This window comes from Xiphias gladius, chromosome 22, assembly GCF_016859285.1.
Source record: "Xiphias gladius isolate SHS-SW01 ecotype Sanya breed wild chromosome 22, ASM1685928v1, whole genome shotgun sequence".
Lineage (NCBI taxonomy): Eukaryota > Metazoa > Chordata > Actinopteri > Istiophoriformes > Xiphiidae > Xiphias > Xiphias gladius.
The window spans coordinates 3,853,185-3,871,300 of record NC_053421.1 but is presented as its reverse complement, the minus strand read 5'-3'; the positions used below and the strand labels follow the sequence as shown (position 1 = coordinate 3,871,300).

The 18,116-nt window shown below is 38.7% G+C and overlaps 1 protein-coding gene across 1 annotated transcript in view; it reads right to left on the bottom strand.

The window, feature by feature from the left end:
• grik2 (glutamate receptor, ionotropic, kainate 2) overlaps positions 1-18,116 on the bottom strand; it is a 262,001-nt gene that overhangs the window by 91,568 nt on the left and 152,317 nt on the right. Inside the window, exon 7 of the mRNA XM_040118010.1 lies at positions 2,743-2,886. Within this exon, the coding sequence (XP_039973944.1) occupies positions 2,743-2,886 (144 nt within the window). The remainder of the gene's footprint in view (positions 1-2,742; positions 2,887-18,116) is intronic.

Sequence of the window (18,116 nt, the reverse complement as noted above, 5' to 3'; positions counted from 1 at the left end):
TTTCTGTTTGTACAGTCTTCCCTGGCATCAAGATGCCTGCACAGACTCTGACACTACATTTGTAACAGTGGGGAGGCAATTACCCGATCTTTACAGATATTTAGGGGTGTGAGAGGATACAATGTAGCATGAAAGTGGCTCAGAGCAGGAAAGGCTTTTTCTCAGGCACAGCAAATCATCACAGTGCTGCTCCGACTGGAAGCTGGGAACTTCAGGACTTATCTTTAGTTAAATTGAGTGGGAGTCACAGATCTGGAAGTTTCTTACTCAGAACAGTCAACTGTGCTAGAAAGCATTTGTCATACTACTTTGACTCAGTGTCTGAACACCTCTCTATTGATACCATCTGCTCACAGATACAATGATGTGTGATATCATTGTATGATATGATATGTCTCCTGCAGAAATGGTGAACCAATGGTGAACCAGATGTGGACAATCATTATCCTCAGCTCAGTGGATAAATCAGATGGTTTTTCATGACTCCTTGACATTTATTTTAACACCCCCACCAGGCCAATATTTCCAATTGCAGACCTCATTCTTTAAAACACATGTACTGTACACATGTGCTTTTATTTAATGAATGTCTGAGTTTCTTTGTGCTGTGAAGGGTGTGCTGTACCCAAAATTACTAAAATATTTGTTTCTTGTGCCCAATAGCAAATCACCTAACACCAGCTGTTCAATACACACCAGCTCAGTGACCCTTTGGTTCAAGTACAGAGAACTGGGAGGCACGGGCTTTGAAAGAGGTATTGGTCTAACCAAGCATTTTAAAACAGAGGCACTGAGTGTGAAAACTTATACAAAGGACTGCACTTCAGTGAGCAAAGTGGTTCCGAAATTGGGGTCTACTTACCTCAAGACATCCACAAAGGTGTTCCAAACTGACCCCAGTAAAACAAGAATATACTGTATTTGACATATCTGTGTCTAATAAATATGATTCCTATTAATGCCTGCTGTGATGATCTTAGCTTTGACATTAACCACTATTGCAGTATGGTTAATATGGACAGTAAAGGAAATGTTCCCATGTGTGTCAATGGGACCAAAGCTGGGCATACATTGACTAGATAGTCAGCCAAAGTCTAAAGCCCTGCCAATGGATAGAGACTGCAGTGTTCATTATACCCCACAATATAGAAGTATTGGATTGAAAAACAAACTACTATTCTTTATAAAGATTATAATCAAAAAGTGTTGATGGAGGAAAGGTTATTGGGTCATTAAAATTAGAAGGGCTTATCCTCTGGGGAGCATGACTCCATCAAATGTGGACCATCAATATTCATTCAGAATTTCATGGAAATCTAAACAGAGGTCATTCTATTTTCTTCTTTCATGTTTTCATTTGTAATTCCATTTTTATTTGCTATGCCCATTTTATATGATATGCCAACACAGATGCACCTTTCCAGACAGTTTATTCATTGCTTGTAAATGGGAACACTCTAAAGGATTTCCTTCACTCGTCACCAAATTATAGTGTTATTTGATGTATTGTTTATTTGATGTATTGTTCAGTTGTCATTTCTACATGGCACCTATGCAAACTCCATCCATTGAGGAAGACCGTGAGCAATAGCTAGTAAATAACCATAACTCTTCTATTGTTTGTTTGTTTCAAAGAATTAAATGTCAGCTTCAAATTATCAAACTAATCACAACTGATCAAATTACTGTATATTATTTTGTCTTAAAGTTTTCAACTGTTCCCAAGGCATATGACATACACTTACTTGGCAGTTTATTAAGTACACCCAGCGAGAACTAATACAGTCTAATACAACATTCCTAAAATAAATCCTCCTTCAGGAAGCTTATGATGTTCAATTCAACATTAAAACTGGTAAATTTTTACACATTCAGTTTCTTACAACAATCTAGGAACATCATATGAGTTCCTCTGTACATTAAAGATCCTGTGGGAGGGAGTATCATGAGACTCATCATTCTGTATTAGCGCAAGTGTCACCAGTGACTCTTCTGCATTCTAGCCATTGAGCTAAACAGTGTCGTCTTATACATGCTGTCATCCTCCTGTGTGACTCTATGGACTTAGAAATCCTCAAGTCAGAGGACAAAGAAAGCCTAAAAGCAGCAGATGGAGGGGAGATGGAAAGAGGAGAGGGAATGAGGGGAGGGTCAGGATAGAAAAAATGAGATTTGCACGGTGAAAAACTGTGCGCTTAATATAAATACACCCAAATCTGTGTGAGGCCCTCTGCTTATCAATCCTCTACCAATACGGTTTAATTCTTAGCAGTCTCTTCATGATCTCTACAAACTAAAGGGGAACATAAGTTTAGAGAGCCCTAAATATAGGTTGCCTAATCCCCAGCATTTCCACAGATAGAAAGCTCTGGATTAACCGTCCCGGCTTCAAGAATGCAGCAAACTGTGGGGCAATTACCAAAAATTTAGATAATGATGTGTTTATGTTTCTGCATGGGTGATTAATGTGGAAATTCAGAGAACAGGCTCAGCATGGCTGATTCCTTGCAGGAAGATGTACTGTATGTACACAACCTGGAAAAATTACTTCCATATGAATACACAAATTCAAAAAGCATTTAAAGCATTCCTATTTATTCATATTTGCTTTTTCTTGACTGCCTTAGTCCTATTTATAGTGGCTTACTGTCTGCTTTCCTGAGAGCATGTGTTTTCTATTTGAAGGTGCTGTGTCTGTAGAGGAAGAAGAAAGAATGGGGGAGCAGGTTGAGAAGCGTCTACCTCTTTGATGAGGGCCATGAAGCGGTTCCCGAAGCGCCAGGGCTTGTGTCGGTTGCACTGTAATGAGCTGACAGTGATCTGCTGAGACTGCTGCACAGCCACGGCCACCACGTGCACAGCATCATACATCAGCGCAGCGTCCGTCTGCAAGCCAAGACAGAGAGGGTAGAAACAGAGCTTCATGAACATGGAATACAGCACACGAGAAATCACCGCGGCCTGGCAGGATGGATCTGCTAAGAATCAGAGAAACATAAATATCATAATGGCTTACTCAAAGCCTCACATCAAAACACATATGGTTCTGCATCTTTTCATGCTGTGGACACAATGACTTGATGATTTCACTGCTGACGTATTACGCACTGATAAAAGACTTTGATGAAATTGCTTGCAGCAGAAATAGTGTTGAATTCTGCAGAAAAAAAAACTATAGCTATATATAAGGAGTATAAGACCAAATCTAACATGTAAAAGAAGAATGAATGAATTCAATTAATGAAAAAAAAAACCTTCAAACAGTTGCAGGTTTATATAAATATGCTACTGACATTTTCAACCCATAATAATAAGGATTCCATGACTGGAAAGTGTGGGAAAGAGTGGATTACTTAGGGTAATGGCTTGAGTTAAAAATATTGAAAAATAAAGGAAAGACACAATATAAAAATACTATATAGAGAATACCTTTGAATGGTATTTGGAAATGCATTTTCCAAAACCCAAAAATATTTTATTAGCATATTATTTCAACTGGACCATATATCTTCGCATATAAATTTTGCTATCTTAGAATCCAGAGTCGAGAGTTGACGCCGCTCTACTTTATTTCCCGTCGCAAGCCGGTGGCAAGCTAGCAAATGAGCCCTCAGATTTATTGTTATTGTAGAATATACTTCCACCCACTAATTCTCAGGTGCCTCGGATTTGTTCGCCAGTGTCCTGCTCCTTTTTCATTTATTAGCTTTCTGTAATGATAGGTCAGTAGATCAGCAAGACGTCCAGCTGGCTGTGAATTTTAAGAATGCCCCCTGCTGGACCAGTGGGCAAGCTGTTTCAAACACTCCGCTTATAGAGCTGCTTATAGGCTGTAAATTTTGAATTCAAACATTTTATTAGGTAAGAAATCATATGAAAAAATGGAAATAAAATGAAAAAATTAAATAAAGCTATCTACGTTATATACAGTGTCAATATGTCCAATGTGTATGTTGAAATCTTATAGTTATATATATATATATATATATATATATATATATATATATATATATATATGCTAATGAAACTTATCATCTTTTAGTCAGTGCATAGCAGGTCTGTTGAAAATACAAAAATATCATGATATCAGATGTGTACTGGGGAGCATACAATTCAAGAAATACAAAGAATAAAGTTTCCCATAAAAGATGACTGATGAATAATTATTTACTTTGATTAAAAATGGTCAGTTCTTTCAATAAACTTTCTTTGAAAATCAACAGCTGCTAAAGTCAAATAACTGAAAAGATTATTTGTACAATATCATGTAGTTATTTTCAGGAAACTTTCAAGAAAATGTATGGAAAATATGTAGAAAAAAACAGAAACCTAAATTAAGGTATTAGGCAACAGGGTACAACTAGTACTACTGCTTCTACTATTACTGCAACTAGAGCTACTACTAATAATAATAACAGTATGATCCAGTACAAGGTAAAGTCCTACTGTTTGGCCTTGTCCTATACAACAGTAAATACTGGTTAGTCTAAGATTGTTGTAGTCCAGGTGTAATTGTCACTTGAGAGTGCAGAGAACTGCAGGTTGAAACAGGAGAGAAGGGAGTTGCGAGTGTGAGAGCACATATAAGTCATTCTCATTTTTTACAGAGCTATCGCTACTTTGGGGGACTTAGGTAATTTCCTCAATTTTGACCCATAGTCCGCTTTTAATTTTAGGTCCCTTAATGACAAGAGTGTTCTTTCCCTATGCTGATATTCATCCAAATTCAAATGTTAAATTCTCAAAATAATTTGGATAAAGTTCAGTCCTAGTTAAGAGTATTCAGTAAACCTAATGAGATCAGATAAAACAGTGTTTTGGAACATAATTGCCAAGCTGTATCTGTAATTTACAGAACAAAGGGTGGTAGCCAATCCTTAAAAGCATCTCACAACACTTAGTGAACTTAAAAATATGTATACAGTTTACATTAAAATATGTGTGCAGTATAGTGGTCACAGTGTGGTTGAGCAATTAATATCTGTAAATCTGGATGCACATTCTGTGTTTTCAGCCACAGAAATGGGTGAAGCTCTGTTGTGAGGGTGGATGTGGACATTTACAGTGAAATGAAGACTGACTGATATAATTGAGACTACAGAGTGAAAGCAACAACCACTTTTCTCCATGTCAATTAAAATATGTTGTCAACAATGTTCTTATTTAATACAGCGACAAGAGACCGTTCAAGAAAATCAAATAAACAACAAATAAAAGGCTCTCTAGCCTTATATGCACAGACACCTTTTACCAGTCTGACTGTGTGCTACATGAAATTACCGTCTCTATCTCTGTCTGTATATATTTATATAATAAAGTCTTGACAGCAAGCAGTCAGTCCAAACAGAGGAGTGTCTTCAAAGCTAGAAGTGCCAGTCACCCCCGCTTCATGAAAGAAGCCCATAATTCTGCAGTTCCTCGAAAAAAAAAAAAAAATCTAATTAGTGTTTGTCTCGCTTGATTGAAAAGCAATCAAAACAGCTCTCCACAGTTGTTGCATGGAAATCATGTCCTAGGGTGCTTGGGAAAGCATTGTCCTGAAAGAAAAAAATGTATCTCAGACCTGTTGTTATTCCCCATTTGAGCCCCGACTGAGCATCGAAAGGCTGCAGTTAAGATACCTGTTTGGCTACAATAGCATGGTGAAGACACTCCAGTGGCTGTTCGACGTGCATCAGTGTGTGTGAATGTGTGTGTACGTGTGTGTGTAGCTGTATCTACATGCATGGGAGATGTCCAGAGATGTTTCAAAATCAATCACAGTCAATAAGGTTGCCTTCTTGAAATTCAGACTGGCCTCTCTGTGTGCCCACAGGAGAGGGAGGTATTAATATCAGAGTTAGAAGAAGGTGTTGAAGAAAAGGGGAGCGTCAACCAGTGCCAAGCAGTGATATGACGGATATGATCCACTTTGACTATAGTTATTATAGAACTAACCAATACTACATTGGTTGTATAACTGGTCATGCCACATGTAAGACTGTCAAGTAGCTTGTGTGCAGTTAAAAATGTTAATGAATAGACCACACTAGAGAGTAGGAATCACCAAGATCAGTAGGGTTCATCCTCTGGGAGTCAAGAATATTCACACATAAATCATAGGAATCCAGCTACTGCATATTGTGTGTAAAATGTAGTTCATTCTGGAAGAGGTACAAGATGAAAATTTACATTATGAAGTGACCAAAATGAAGGAAATTCCAATTATGGGGAACAGAACTGGACTTTAATTTAAACGGCAACATCTCAATGAAAGGAAAACTCAATGAAAACTAATTAAGTGTTCAAAATGGAGGGGGTTCACACTCTGGAGAGCAGGACTGTGCTTGGTTAATGTTATGGGAACCTGCTTATTACGTTTTTATATTTTGTGGGTATAAGGGGAAATTTCAGCCTTATGATGAGTGTAGAGGTGAGGTTAAAGAAATGTCAACATTAATAATCCTCTGGGGACCATGATTGTCATTTTTGGTGTGTTTAGATTTCCTCAGTGGAAATGTTGCGATACATGTATTTGCTCACAGAGGCAAAGTAAATTTGCATATTGTTTTTGCATTAAGTTGAATTTAATCAAACTTTTGACATAAAAAATTGCACCATTGATCAACTGAGCCATCTTGACAGCGATGACTTTTGATAGAATGGAAAAAAACAACAGATCCCAAAATGATTCCAGGTGTGCAGAGTGGATATATGTGACTGTGCAATTCCCTGGTTAAGCCTGATATCAATATTCCAGCCAAAACGATACAGTAGGTTTTTAACCATTACCTTCCAAAATGAACGAATGACCGATTTGAGCTATGACAACAGTTATTGTTCACATGACTGCAAAAGTTCCTTGTCATGGAAATATAAATAAAGGCAATTTTAAGTTTTGAAATCATGACCAATGCTGTTTTTCTGGTGAGGACAGTTTCTGACATCAGCCTTCACAAACCGACTGTAGTCCAACGTTATGTTGTGCGTTTGTGTGCAAAGGAGTTTAGTGTGACTGCCAGTTTCAGTGCAGCTAGTCTTTCCCTCAGTGGTGAGGACGGGAGCTGCAGCTCTGTGATGTTCACTCTGCCATCCATTCTAACCGTTATAAAACACACAGGCCCGCAGGGACCTCATAATAGCAATGTGACACCCTGTCAGTCAATCACAGCACTGATACTGATAGAACAGGAGATGTCAGCAGGCTTTGTTGGGTAGTAGAAATGAACTTGTATTCTCACTAACATAGCTGGGACTTGGCTGGCATAGCCTCACTTCATGATGATGTGTATTTTGGGGTTTAACAAAAGACTAAGCCAGCAAAAAGATATTCCAGTTGGAATATTTCAGTCAGTGCAGTGTCAAAGTTAAGAAAGTATTTCATGAATTAAAAACGCTCTTGATTAAAATAAGCAACTAAATGTGTTCAGTGGTGAGCAGGAGTGAATGCAGACGAGCAGAGGCTCGCTGGAGGAGTTCTGGCAGCCGAGGTTTGTGTGCCTCTCTCCTTCTCCCTGATGCAAGCCTCACAAGTACCCGTCAGGCAGACTCACAAATCATTTAGCAACACCGACACTTCACTCTATAAACATCTCATTAAAATCAATTATGTCACTCCTGAATGAAATTAAAGCTAAACACTTTAAAAGCGGCTTTTCCCTTGTGTCAGCCAATATGAACATTACCCCTGACTCTGTCTATTTTTCCACCTCATTGTTGCCTCCTCTCTCTCTCTCTGTCTCTCTCTTGCTCATCTCTCTCTCACGCACACACACCCACACAAAAAACACACACCACAACCCACAACCCAACCAGCTCATCAACACTGCCATGGAAACAAAGTGGCAAGAAATAGCTTTCAACCAGACTGAGGGGTTATCATTTCCTGGTGCAGGTTTGCAGCCTGAGCAGAGCCTGGCACCAAACAGCAAGAACTAACTTGAGAATTAAGGGTCACAACCAGGTTCTGAAGACTGATATGATACGAATACCGTGAATTTGAAGTAGCCGCTGTCAGTGTTTTTGCACCAATATTCACTAGATGTAACCTTTTCAATTCCCCTACTAGATCTCCCTGCCTAAACGTAACAATATGTATTAAACGATAAGTATCTACAGAAGTATTGTGGGATGCTTAAACTCTCTAGTGATACCACAGATAATTAAATTATTTTATCCTTCAAGTACAATTTGGGTTTAGAACATGCTAGAATTCTGTAGAATGACTGACAGTTCTTTTAATGTTAAGAACTAAACTTAAACACAGCCTGACAATACATCATTACTGTTTTCTGCTGCCATGGCTGGTTTGTTTCCATCAATCAGTTTGCATAAAGAGAGTTGGCCTATATGTTTTTAACTGCTAACATGACTTCTTATTAAAAGCCTTTTATTAAATTTCTTTATATTTCTTAATTTCTTATAAATCTTCAGGCTATTCTTGTCTTTAATGTCTTTTCATACAATTCTTATTCAAAGGAAAGCTTCATTATTCTTGTTAGAGGAGTTGTTATAAAAGGAGCAATTCATTTTACTAATTTGGTATTTAGTCCATTGTGTCTTTTTTTTTAAGGAATGATTGTTCAGTATATCATAAGGGGCTTTAAACAATTACTGGTATATAGTCGGTTACAGAGTGTTATTATTATCTATCCCTGTTCAAAAAGAGGCACTGAATTTATCTGCAATAGCAACTGGATCTCAAGTGACAAATTCATTCATCAGAAAAGTATCTGAATTTATTTCCAGTTTTTTTTTTTTTTTTAAATAGAATTTCAGCTATGGTATCCCAAACACTGTTTTTGTGTCTGGTATGCAGAAAGTGTAAAATGGGACTGGACAGAACCAATGATTACAATTTAGACATTTCGCAGATTCTTTCATCCACAGAAACATATTAGATTAATTAAAAAAATATGCACAAAATATAAGCTGGTTTTAGAATCATTATTATTTTCTGTAGTCTGAGAAGCTCCTTCATTATATCGACAGCAGACCTACAATAACTGGCTTAGTTAGTCTGACTATTAAGCTTGCTTCCAATAGAAAGAATTGTGGCCCAATATGTTGATCTAACTCTCCTGGAATAACACTTGAATGTAGTGATGGGATGCATTAATGCCCATGTTTCGTCAAAGTTGTATCAGTGATATTGCATGTGACAGATGTTCAAACAGAGAGAACGAACAGACAGTGGTCGAACCTAGCCCTTCTTAAAATTCCACCATGGGAGACAGTGATGGATTTATTTTGAAGTTCCTCTCAGAAAGCAGGACACAAGACCAATAGCAGGCTTTCAGAGCAAGTAAGAGCTGAAAAAAAGGGGGGTGGGGGGGTTGGTGAGGTAATGTCTTTAAGGCTGATTCCTAAAGCAGTGAAGGGTGGTGCCGGCAGCTGGAGCTCTGCTGGTTACGCAGAAAGCTGTGGTCACACTGCTCTGGCTCTTTTGATTGAAACATAAACACCTTGAGAGATGAGGGCACACTCAGGAACAAGCTTGGGAAAGTAGACATAGTGTGTGTGTGTGTGTGTGTGTGTGTGTGTGTGTGTGTGTGTGTGTGTGTGTGTGTGTGTGTGGGAGGGAGGTTTAACACTAGACCGATTGCCCAACACGGCTCAGTACCTTCCCTCTCTCACTGCTCCATGGCTACTCAGACCCCTCCTCCCTGCTACTTGAAGGGATTAAAAATTGAGCATGTTTTGTACTCTTTTGGATCTCTCAGACGCCTTAGTCATGACTAGGTCACTCACTGCCATCAGCTATTCTTGCTATTCTCAGCACTGTACACACAAGCTGTACTGATATGTCAAACTATTTTATCCAGTGCATACCAGCATATTCTCTGGTGTCAAGAGGAGCAGAGAGGCTAAATACGAGTCAGATACCTACTCGTATCTCTTGTATCCTGATTTAAAGACTAACACAGACTCTGGAGATATTATGTTTCTTAAAAATAACCCCAAATTCATCAGCTGATAACTGAGAAAGGCATGCAGACTAATACTGGGCCCCATTCAGCACCAGATTGTTGAATTCATGAACTAAATTAACTCTAATAAACTTACCAGGTTAATAAAGCCACTTAATTAAAAGTAAATGATGCTTTATCTCTTTAATTCAAAGATAGTTTTAATTCTCAGCATTATGTAGTCAAAACAGATTTGTGACAAGATTCTTTCTTTTCTAACAGAAACTTTTTAATTGCAAAGAGACACAATGACAATGGCAAATACGGGTAAGATAAGCTTATTCAATAGTACAGTTTTCTGTCATTTTAAACCAGCCGTGAAATGAGTGAATTAAACTTCCTAGAAAACCGTTCATTCCTGGAATAGAGTGCATCTTCAGTGGTGTGCTCATGCTGCATCTACGAAGTCCAACCAGTAAAACCATCCTCTAATCAAGCTCCCTTTCTCTCCATAACTGAGAGAGTTAGTTTACACCTTAGAGTGATCCCTACAAAGGCCAGCACTGCACCGAGGCTTGAATATCAAGAACATCAACCAAACAGATTAACTGTTCGATTTTATTTTCCATATAAAGTAAAAACAAATAACTAATACTGACAAAAACACCACAGACCTGTGTTTCCAGTTCAACTATAAAACTGTGTAGGCTCCCAAATCAGCAGTGCTAAACGTATAATGTGACTGAACCTAAATGCTGACCTCTTGCCTTCACTGTCAACAATCATCACTACAGCTCAGTTTAAAGACCAACGTAGTTTCCTCTTTTAGCTTGAACATGCCCCGGCAGCGGACACCCTCCCCCACGGGTACCCCGACGACCACTGACCCTCATTCGCATCACAGCAAATATATAGCAGGAACAGCAGTATGTTGTTCATGCTATTTATTTGTCCCTAAAAGAATAAAAATTAAATCAATCAAATAAATATGTCTCCAGCAGCGCTGTAACAGCTCAAGTTTGATTGGATTTGTTTTTTAAATTACAACTGCAAATGAGAGTTACGTACAGTACGTAACTACAATTTACGCAGTGTAATTACCTGCAGTGCCAGCAGGTCGGGTCTTTTTTAGTGTTAAGTTATTCTTTTCAGTGTCACAGAGAAGCAGTTTTGACAGGGCTTTGTATTTTGTATATTCATCCATAGAGGCATCTTTATTATTTGAGCTCTTGCAGTTTTGTGTTGCTCAAATTGTATTATAACTCTGAGGGGGGATTATGAAATGTTACTCTACATAACTCACATATGGAAATATTCATCTAGCAAGATAACTCTTCCAAATAGTAAAATTATTCTGGCCAATGCTTGAGCCACATATTAGTGTTCCTCTGGCTCAATATATGCCCGGTTCCTCTGCCCAGGTCTGGCCCACATACCGCACGACTGTGAGATGCTACTTCCACATCCGGACCAAATACTGGCGCACACACAGAAATTCTCCGTGGCTGTCAGCCAACACTGGAAGATAACAGCCAGAAACAGCCCAGATTTGGAAGTATATGTGCAAGACTTGGGCCGAGGATCCGAATCTATATTGGGCCATTTTGAGATTGAGACAAGCAAAACGTTACTAAACATGATATTTGATCATCTAGGGTGATTGGTTTTCAGAGGGGGGATGTGGCAGCAAATGGTGCGTTGATGTTTACCAAGGGTTTATGGCTCTCAGGATGAAAGGAACATAGCAGGGTCCTGGCTCAGGGACCAGGCAGGAGATGAAAGTTTCATTATCCTGCTGCTCAGTGTTTCAGAAAAGGTCTGGTTGGGTGCAAGGTGACATTCTTTGCTGTGTTATTGGCCAGCTCTCCAGGGAGTCTTTGAAGATCCTGCTGACAGACCGTCTTCCCTTTGACTGACTTTCCCCTACATGCTTTTTAATTTCTACAGGGCTAAAATTATGTTTCTGAATAGAGCAGTGCATGCATGTCTTGCCATGCTCACTAACACACAAATTTTAGACGGACAAAAACTTACAGTGCAAGACAGACAACAAAGTACTGAAAAGTAAGTAACAGTTTAATATGTATGATAAACACAAGATACAAGATAAAAGATAGAAGATCAAACAAATGCTGGGCAGCTCTGGTGACTGAAAGACCTTGTGCATCTACTGTGAGAAGGCATGTACACTTCGACATTGCAATGATAGCCACAGGCGTGGACACACACACACAGACACAAACACTATATACGAGACCAAATAACACAGAGCCTTGTGCTTCCAGCAAAATCAGATGCTTTTAACAATCCTTTAAAAACAAACAAACATGAAAAGTAAAAATAGACGTTACATACAAAGCTAAGAAAAGCGTTGGAAGCTACTGCAGTTAACTACCCTAAAACAACTCTACAGCAAAGATCTGATGTAAATTCAAACACAAATACTGAATTCTCTTTGTAGATATTATGGAGGAAAAAATGTAGGAGTGTGGATGTCATGTGAAGTTTCACAGCTGAGGTGTAAACATTCATTGTCAAAGTTTCACAGTAAGTTCTCACTTCTTCGATTAAAAACACCTAAATGTGCAATGGATGCAACGTGTATGAAAGTGCTGTAAAGCTGTTCAGGTAAAGGGCTGCTGGTCAGAGTTCAGTGAAAGTGTGTGAAATAGACCAGCAAATCTGCCATACGGCTGACTTTTCTGCTGTTTTAAGTCAACAGCTGTGGTGATGTCAGCCAGAAAATGTGCAGGGATACCCGCTTTGCTTACTGGTCATCACTGTATTGTTTTACCCTGCATTTCCCCAGCACTCGTTTGTAAAAAGTGTCTACTGTGCTTTGATGTGACTGGAATGACAGAATTTTAGTCACATCTATAGAAAAACTGTATAAATAAGACAAACATGAATTATTAAATGTAACAACAAGTCAACTCCTGTGCACATCAACAAATGGGGTTGGGGGTTGCCAAATCAACTTATCAAAGCTTGCAACATTTGTAAGTAACATAAAGAATAACCAGAAAACTCAATGATTTACTTGAGGGCTTTGTGGTTTGTTGGCTTTGAAGAAAGCAAAACTGCAGTTTTCATCAGCAGCACTAATTCGGTTTTTCCGTATTCTTCAAAGTGGGCCTTGCATCTGATGTACACAGGATCCGGCTGTGTCATGTTCCAGCTCCTTCATAACCGCTGGCGACGATGCACTGCCATTCTAGCCAGTTTGCACACCAGCTCTGTGTCCTCTTAAGCCTGAAATTCACTTGTAATTGTACTGTAAATCAATGCCTGTATTTATTGGCAATTGGCTTCAAAATTATGTTTAATGATGCATTTAATCTGTTTCCGACTGAAAACTATTTTGTGGTTGTAGCTAGTGACAAGGAGAGAGAGAGAGAGAGAGAGTTCAGTTTTTCTCCTGCTCTCTGTGGTCACCTTTACTGTTTCTATGCAGCTTAATTCACAGTGAAGTTGTTCTCACTAACATTTTTCTTTTTCGTGTTGTCAGACAACTGAACGAGTTCAAAATCTGATCGCAGCTCATAAAATGAGTGATGTCAACAAAAGATTGTCATTTTCAAGTAAAGCCGAAAGCATCTGTGGCTGCTGAAGAACAGACGCTGTGCTTCTGAAATGTGACGGAGCTGTGTTGAGTCGGAGTGCAGCCAGATATTTGGTACATTCGTTATTGCTCTCATAATTATGACCATTCTGACTATAGGTCTAACTGACTTTGCACCCGTCACCTCTGTTGTGGACGTTCAAAAATGTGTATTTTAAAAGGGGAGTATCACAATCCTGAAGCTTTCCAAAAAAATTTCCTTTTTTTATTATGACTTCAAAGAATCCAACCAAAAGTAAATGAAGACATTAGCTGCCTCAATTACCTTTTGTAGGTAGCTGCATAAGAATGTACCTCTGGGGTAACTGGCCAGCTAAACTCTCAAACATACTGATTGGTTAACATATGTGAGGCTGATCTGGCATGTGGCCATGCAAGAGATGTCGTAGCAAATGACAGAAGATCGACCTGGAACGGTAACCGAAACAGAGCCAGCCACTGGAATCCAACCATATCAACAATTGTTGCCTATTTGTGGTAACACTAGTAAAAGAGATTCAGTGGTTTAATGCTTTTAACTTACTAAGAGAAACAGTTTTGCATATCATTGGAAGTTTTTGTTTGTTTGTTTCAGTTCAATTTTTATGGAGGCTAATTGTTCCTTCTACTATCTCTGTGCTGTAATTTGCAACATCTTGTAGGCATCAACCCAGTATTTTTTTGAAGATATTCACAGTTTCAGGGTGTAGACTCATAATAAATGGTCCCATTCCAACAGAGAAAAGAGCCACATCCACATCATTTCTCCTTGTCCTTTCTCATCTTGGAGTGCTTTTCATCTTTGAAAGGCAATGCAGATGTTCATTCTATTTATAGCACAGTGGGGTCGCTTTCCGTTGTAGGAGCTTGCCTTACCCCAAGAATTCATCTTTTTCCTTTCCTTTTTTTTTTTCTTTTTTGAATTGATGGTTTCATTTTAATAACTACCCTGTTCAAAACATCAATGCTAGTGCTGCTATTGTGACCATAAAAATACTAATTTGTGATGTGTTACATGAAAACACTATTGACTCACTTGTGAATCACCATGTGATTATACATTATCACAGTAACATAGTATATATATACTGCACTTCAGACAGTAATAACTGGACCTGCACCAACCACACAATGCCCAGCTATGGCACACGTGCATAATCAGCACCACGTCGACAGAGTTTGCATGTAATAAAATCATTTAACACGAAAACAATGATTTTCCCTAAACTGCAGCAATTAACACAAATCAGCCTGAGATTACAACGATGCAACAGCAGAACAATAGAAGTTCTCCATAATAACAGCTTAGGTCAATTAACTCAAAGCAAATGCAACAAACAAAAGGACATGAGATAATAAAACGAAATCAAGTTAGTAAATATATTTTTAGGTTAAACCACCTTTTAGTACCGTTTATGAGCTCATACAACCTTCATTTCCACATTAGCACAAGTAGTGGTTTGGTACACAGACAGCTTACAAATTGTTATGTTTATGTATTAGAAAAAACTGAGGACATTCAGGTCACGCCTTCTGTATTTTTTCTAGGGATGTGGGGGTTTCAGCAGTCTTGAAAGTGTTTTTCATTCAGTTGTTAAAACATTCACATAGTGGATAGGCATTCACCAGTATTTTTATATATCTATATATATCCCTATATATATATATCTATATATATCTATTACCACACATATACACATATATACATAGACATACACACTTATATCTATTATATATATATTGAAAAAAATTATTTTTTCCCAGAATAGTGCTACGTAAGGTAATCAAACACTTTGCCGTCTTTGTGCAACAGATGAATTTAGAGTATTCGTTAGCTCTAAGCCATAGTCAAAGTCTGTGTGTGAAACCTATCAAATTTAAAAAAAAGAGAAACAATTAGACTGTTCTCCCAAGAACAACAACAGCATCAGTTGTTTGAACCGGTGCCACAACAAGTGGATGGGTGGTTCAAAACATCAGGCTTTAACATGGGAGACCACTGTTTGTTCCCATTTCCAACCATCACCATTGTTTTGTTTAACCATGATCATGACCTTTCCAAAACTTCTAAAATGAGAAAGGTAACCATGACAACAAAGCTCCCCTAATCTTAACAGAGTAGTAATTTTAGCCCAAACCACGATCTTTCCCTAAACCTTGCCAAGTCCTTCTTGTGCATAAACCTAACCAAAGCTTAACCATAGCATTGTCACATCATGAAACTGATTTATTTTTCACCAGTAATTTGTAATGGTTTTGTAAGGCGCAGTCAAATGCTTTCATTCTGCAGATAGACGCGTCAGATCAGAAAACACTCCTATGTGTCATTCTAGAGGGCCTGGAAAAACAATGTTCGGTATTTTGCTGTTTCATTTCGAGGATTTGTCAAAAATACACCTACCAACACCTCTACAGCTCACTAATAAAGCATAACGTGATCTGACTCTCAATCAGTTCATGAAAAGACCTGGGTCTTTGTTTCCCAAAAGAATCTTAAGGCTGGGATCACCTTAGCCAGTAGACTTACAGTGGGACCAAGCTCATCTTTGCTTCACAATACTTGGGACAAATTGGGTTCTTATGAGTTATTGTACATATATACAAAGCTGGCAGCCACAACTTTGACAATAATATTTATTGTTTAAATATATCATATAATATATTAGATTATGCATATTGTATAATATTCTGATATATTTGAAAATGTATACAGTGACAGTGATATATTACAGTATGCAGCACTTTGAATATAATTACAAACTGGCTTTTTTATTAAAATGTATATCAGTCAAAGCCTAGTACAGGTACAGAGCATTAGCATTAGTACTGGCAATCATATTTCTCTTGGTAAAAAAACAACTATATGTAGCCATGACCCACATATCTGCTTATATCCATTTTACATATATTTTTTTCATGTTCATGCCAAAATAAATGTAAGCAGGGAAAAACAGAGTCTGATCCTTCTCTCCGACATCAGCAGTAACGCCATTAAAGAGATGACAGTGACAGTGAGAGAGAGAGAGGGAGAAGAAAGAGCATGTCACTTATTCCCTCCATTAGTTTCATTAGTGCAGGAGGATGAGGCAGATTAAGACCGCAGCGGGTTGGATGATGATGCGATTTGGCAGGGTTATCTGTTATTTCAAGCCCGGCCATTTTGGCGCTTCTGGTTGGGCTGGGTTATAATGTGATGTGATGCCCGGGCCCTCGGGGGCTGCACTGCTGTTGCTACCAGCCTCTCTGATTAAAATCTGCTCTCACTAGCCAGGCTGAGTCTGGATGCCCTCACGCTCCCCTCTCATTTCCATCCAGCACTGTGTGGCTTTCACTTCCCATCCCACATGATATTACATCAGGGTGCCATGGAGTTTAAGAGACAGAGCTGGGCCAGACACCCCACTTGCCCACACCTGTAAATGATCCAGTGTTAGAAAAAAAGCTCATATGTTGTAGAGAAAAAAAGAGAAAAATACTCCAATTATCTTCCGGAAAAAAGTTCAACTTTCAAAGTTTATCTTTTGTAAAAGTACAGAGCTATTAGCAGTAAAATGCATGTAATTATCCATTATTTAAAGGAAAGAATGGTCCCTGTCATGGTGTTAAATTACTGATGCATTAACCTGTGAGGCTTGTAATGATGTGTTTCCTCTTATGGACCTATCAAACGTTTTGCACTAAAAGCACAACCATGATCCTTTTTGGTTTCAGTCATTTTTATGTCATGCAGATATTTGCTGTCATACATCGTTGCTTACAGACCTACATAAAAATGTTTAGCATGTATGTTTTGATATTTAACAAACATCATCACATTGGTTTTCTTTAACTGCAATTCAAACTAGAGACTATCTTGCGATGGGATAGCAGCAGCTGCAACGCTGTGTCAACATGTTGACGTTCCAACCCAAGAGTACTCGGCAGTAATTACTACATTATTGACAGGTGTCGTGCTGCTGTGATCCCATTGCAAGATGGTCTGTTCTTTTACTTAATATCCTAGAGTGGACGGGAATAATGGAAAAAGGGGATACAGCGATCCGTGACCAAAGGCCCCTTCCCTACTTCCAACCCCCTGCTTTCGACGTCCTTGCTAGGACCGCACTCATCTTCGAACTCGGCCTTCATTTTGATCTCAGCCATACACCTGTAAAGCTTCGTTACAGTATCTTGCATGGTCGCGATGCTGTCGTGGTGACAGACAGACAGATATAATTACCTGCCAAACTACTCAAAACCGCCTCTGTGGTAGATCCCGCTACAGTAGGTGTCTCCAGGACCAGAATTTGCCATGATCTCTCTCTCTCACACACACACACACACACACACACACACACACACACACACACACACACACACACACACACACACAGAGTCACAAGGTGAAAACAATACCAGCCACACTGCTACAGCTGGTAATCATCACTAAGAGTAATCATATATTTGCTTTTAATGCAATGGGTATCCTGCACGTCCTTTGTCCTTCTGTGCTGCCGATTGTGTGCGAAATGAATGCTATGCATCCACAAGATGCAAGCTGGCACATGTAGAGCCATAACCAGGATCGAGAACAGTTGACAGTTAAATTATTTGATCATTAGCAGACACATTTTTTATACAAAGATCTT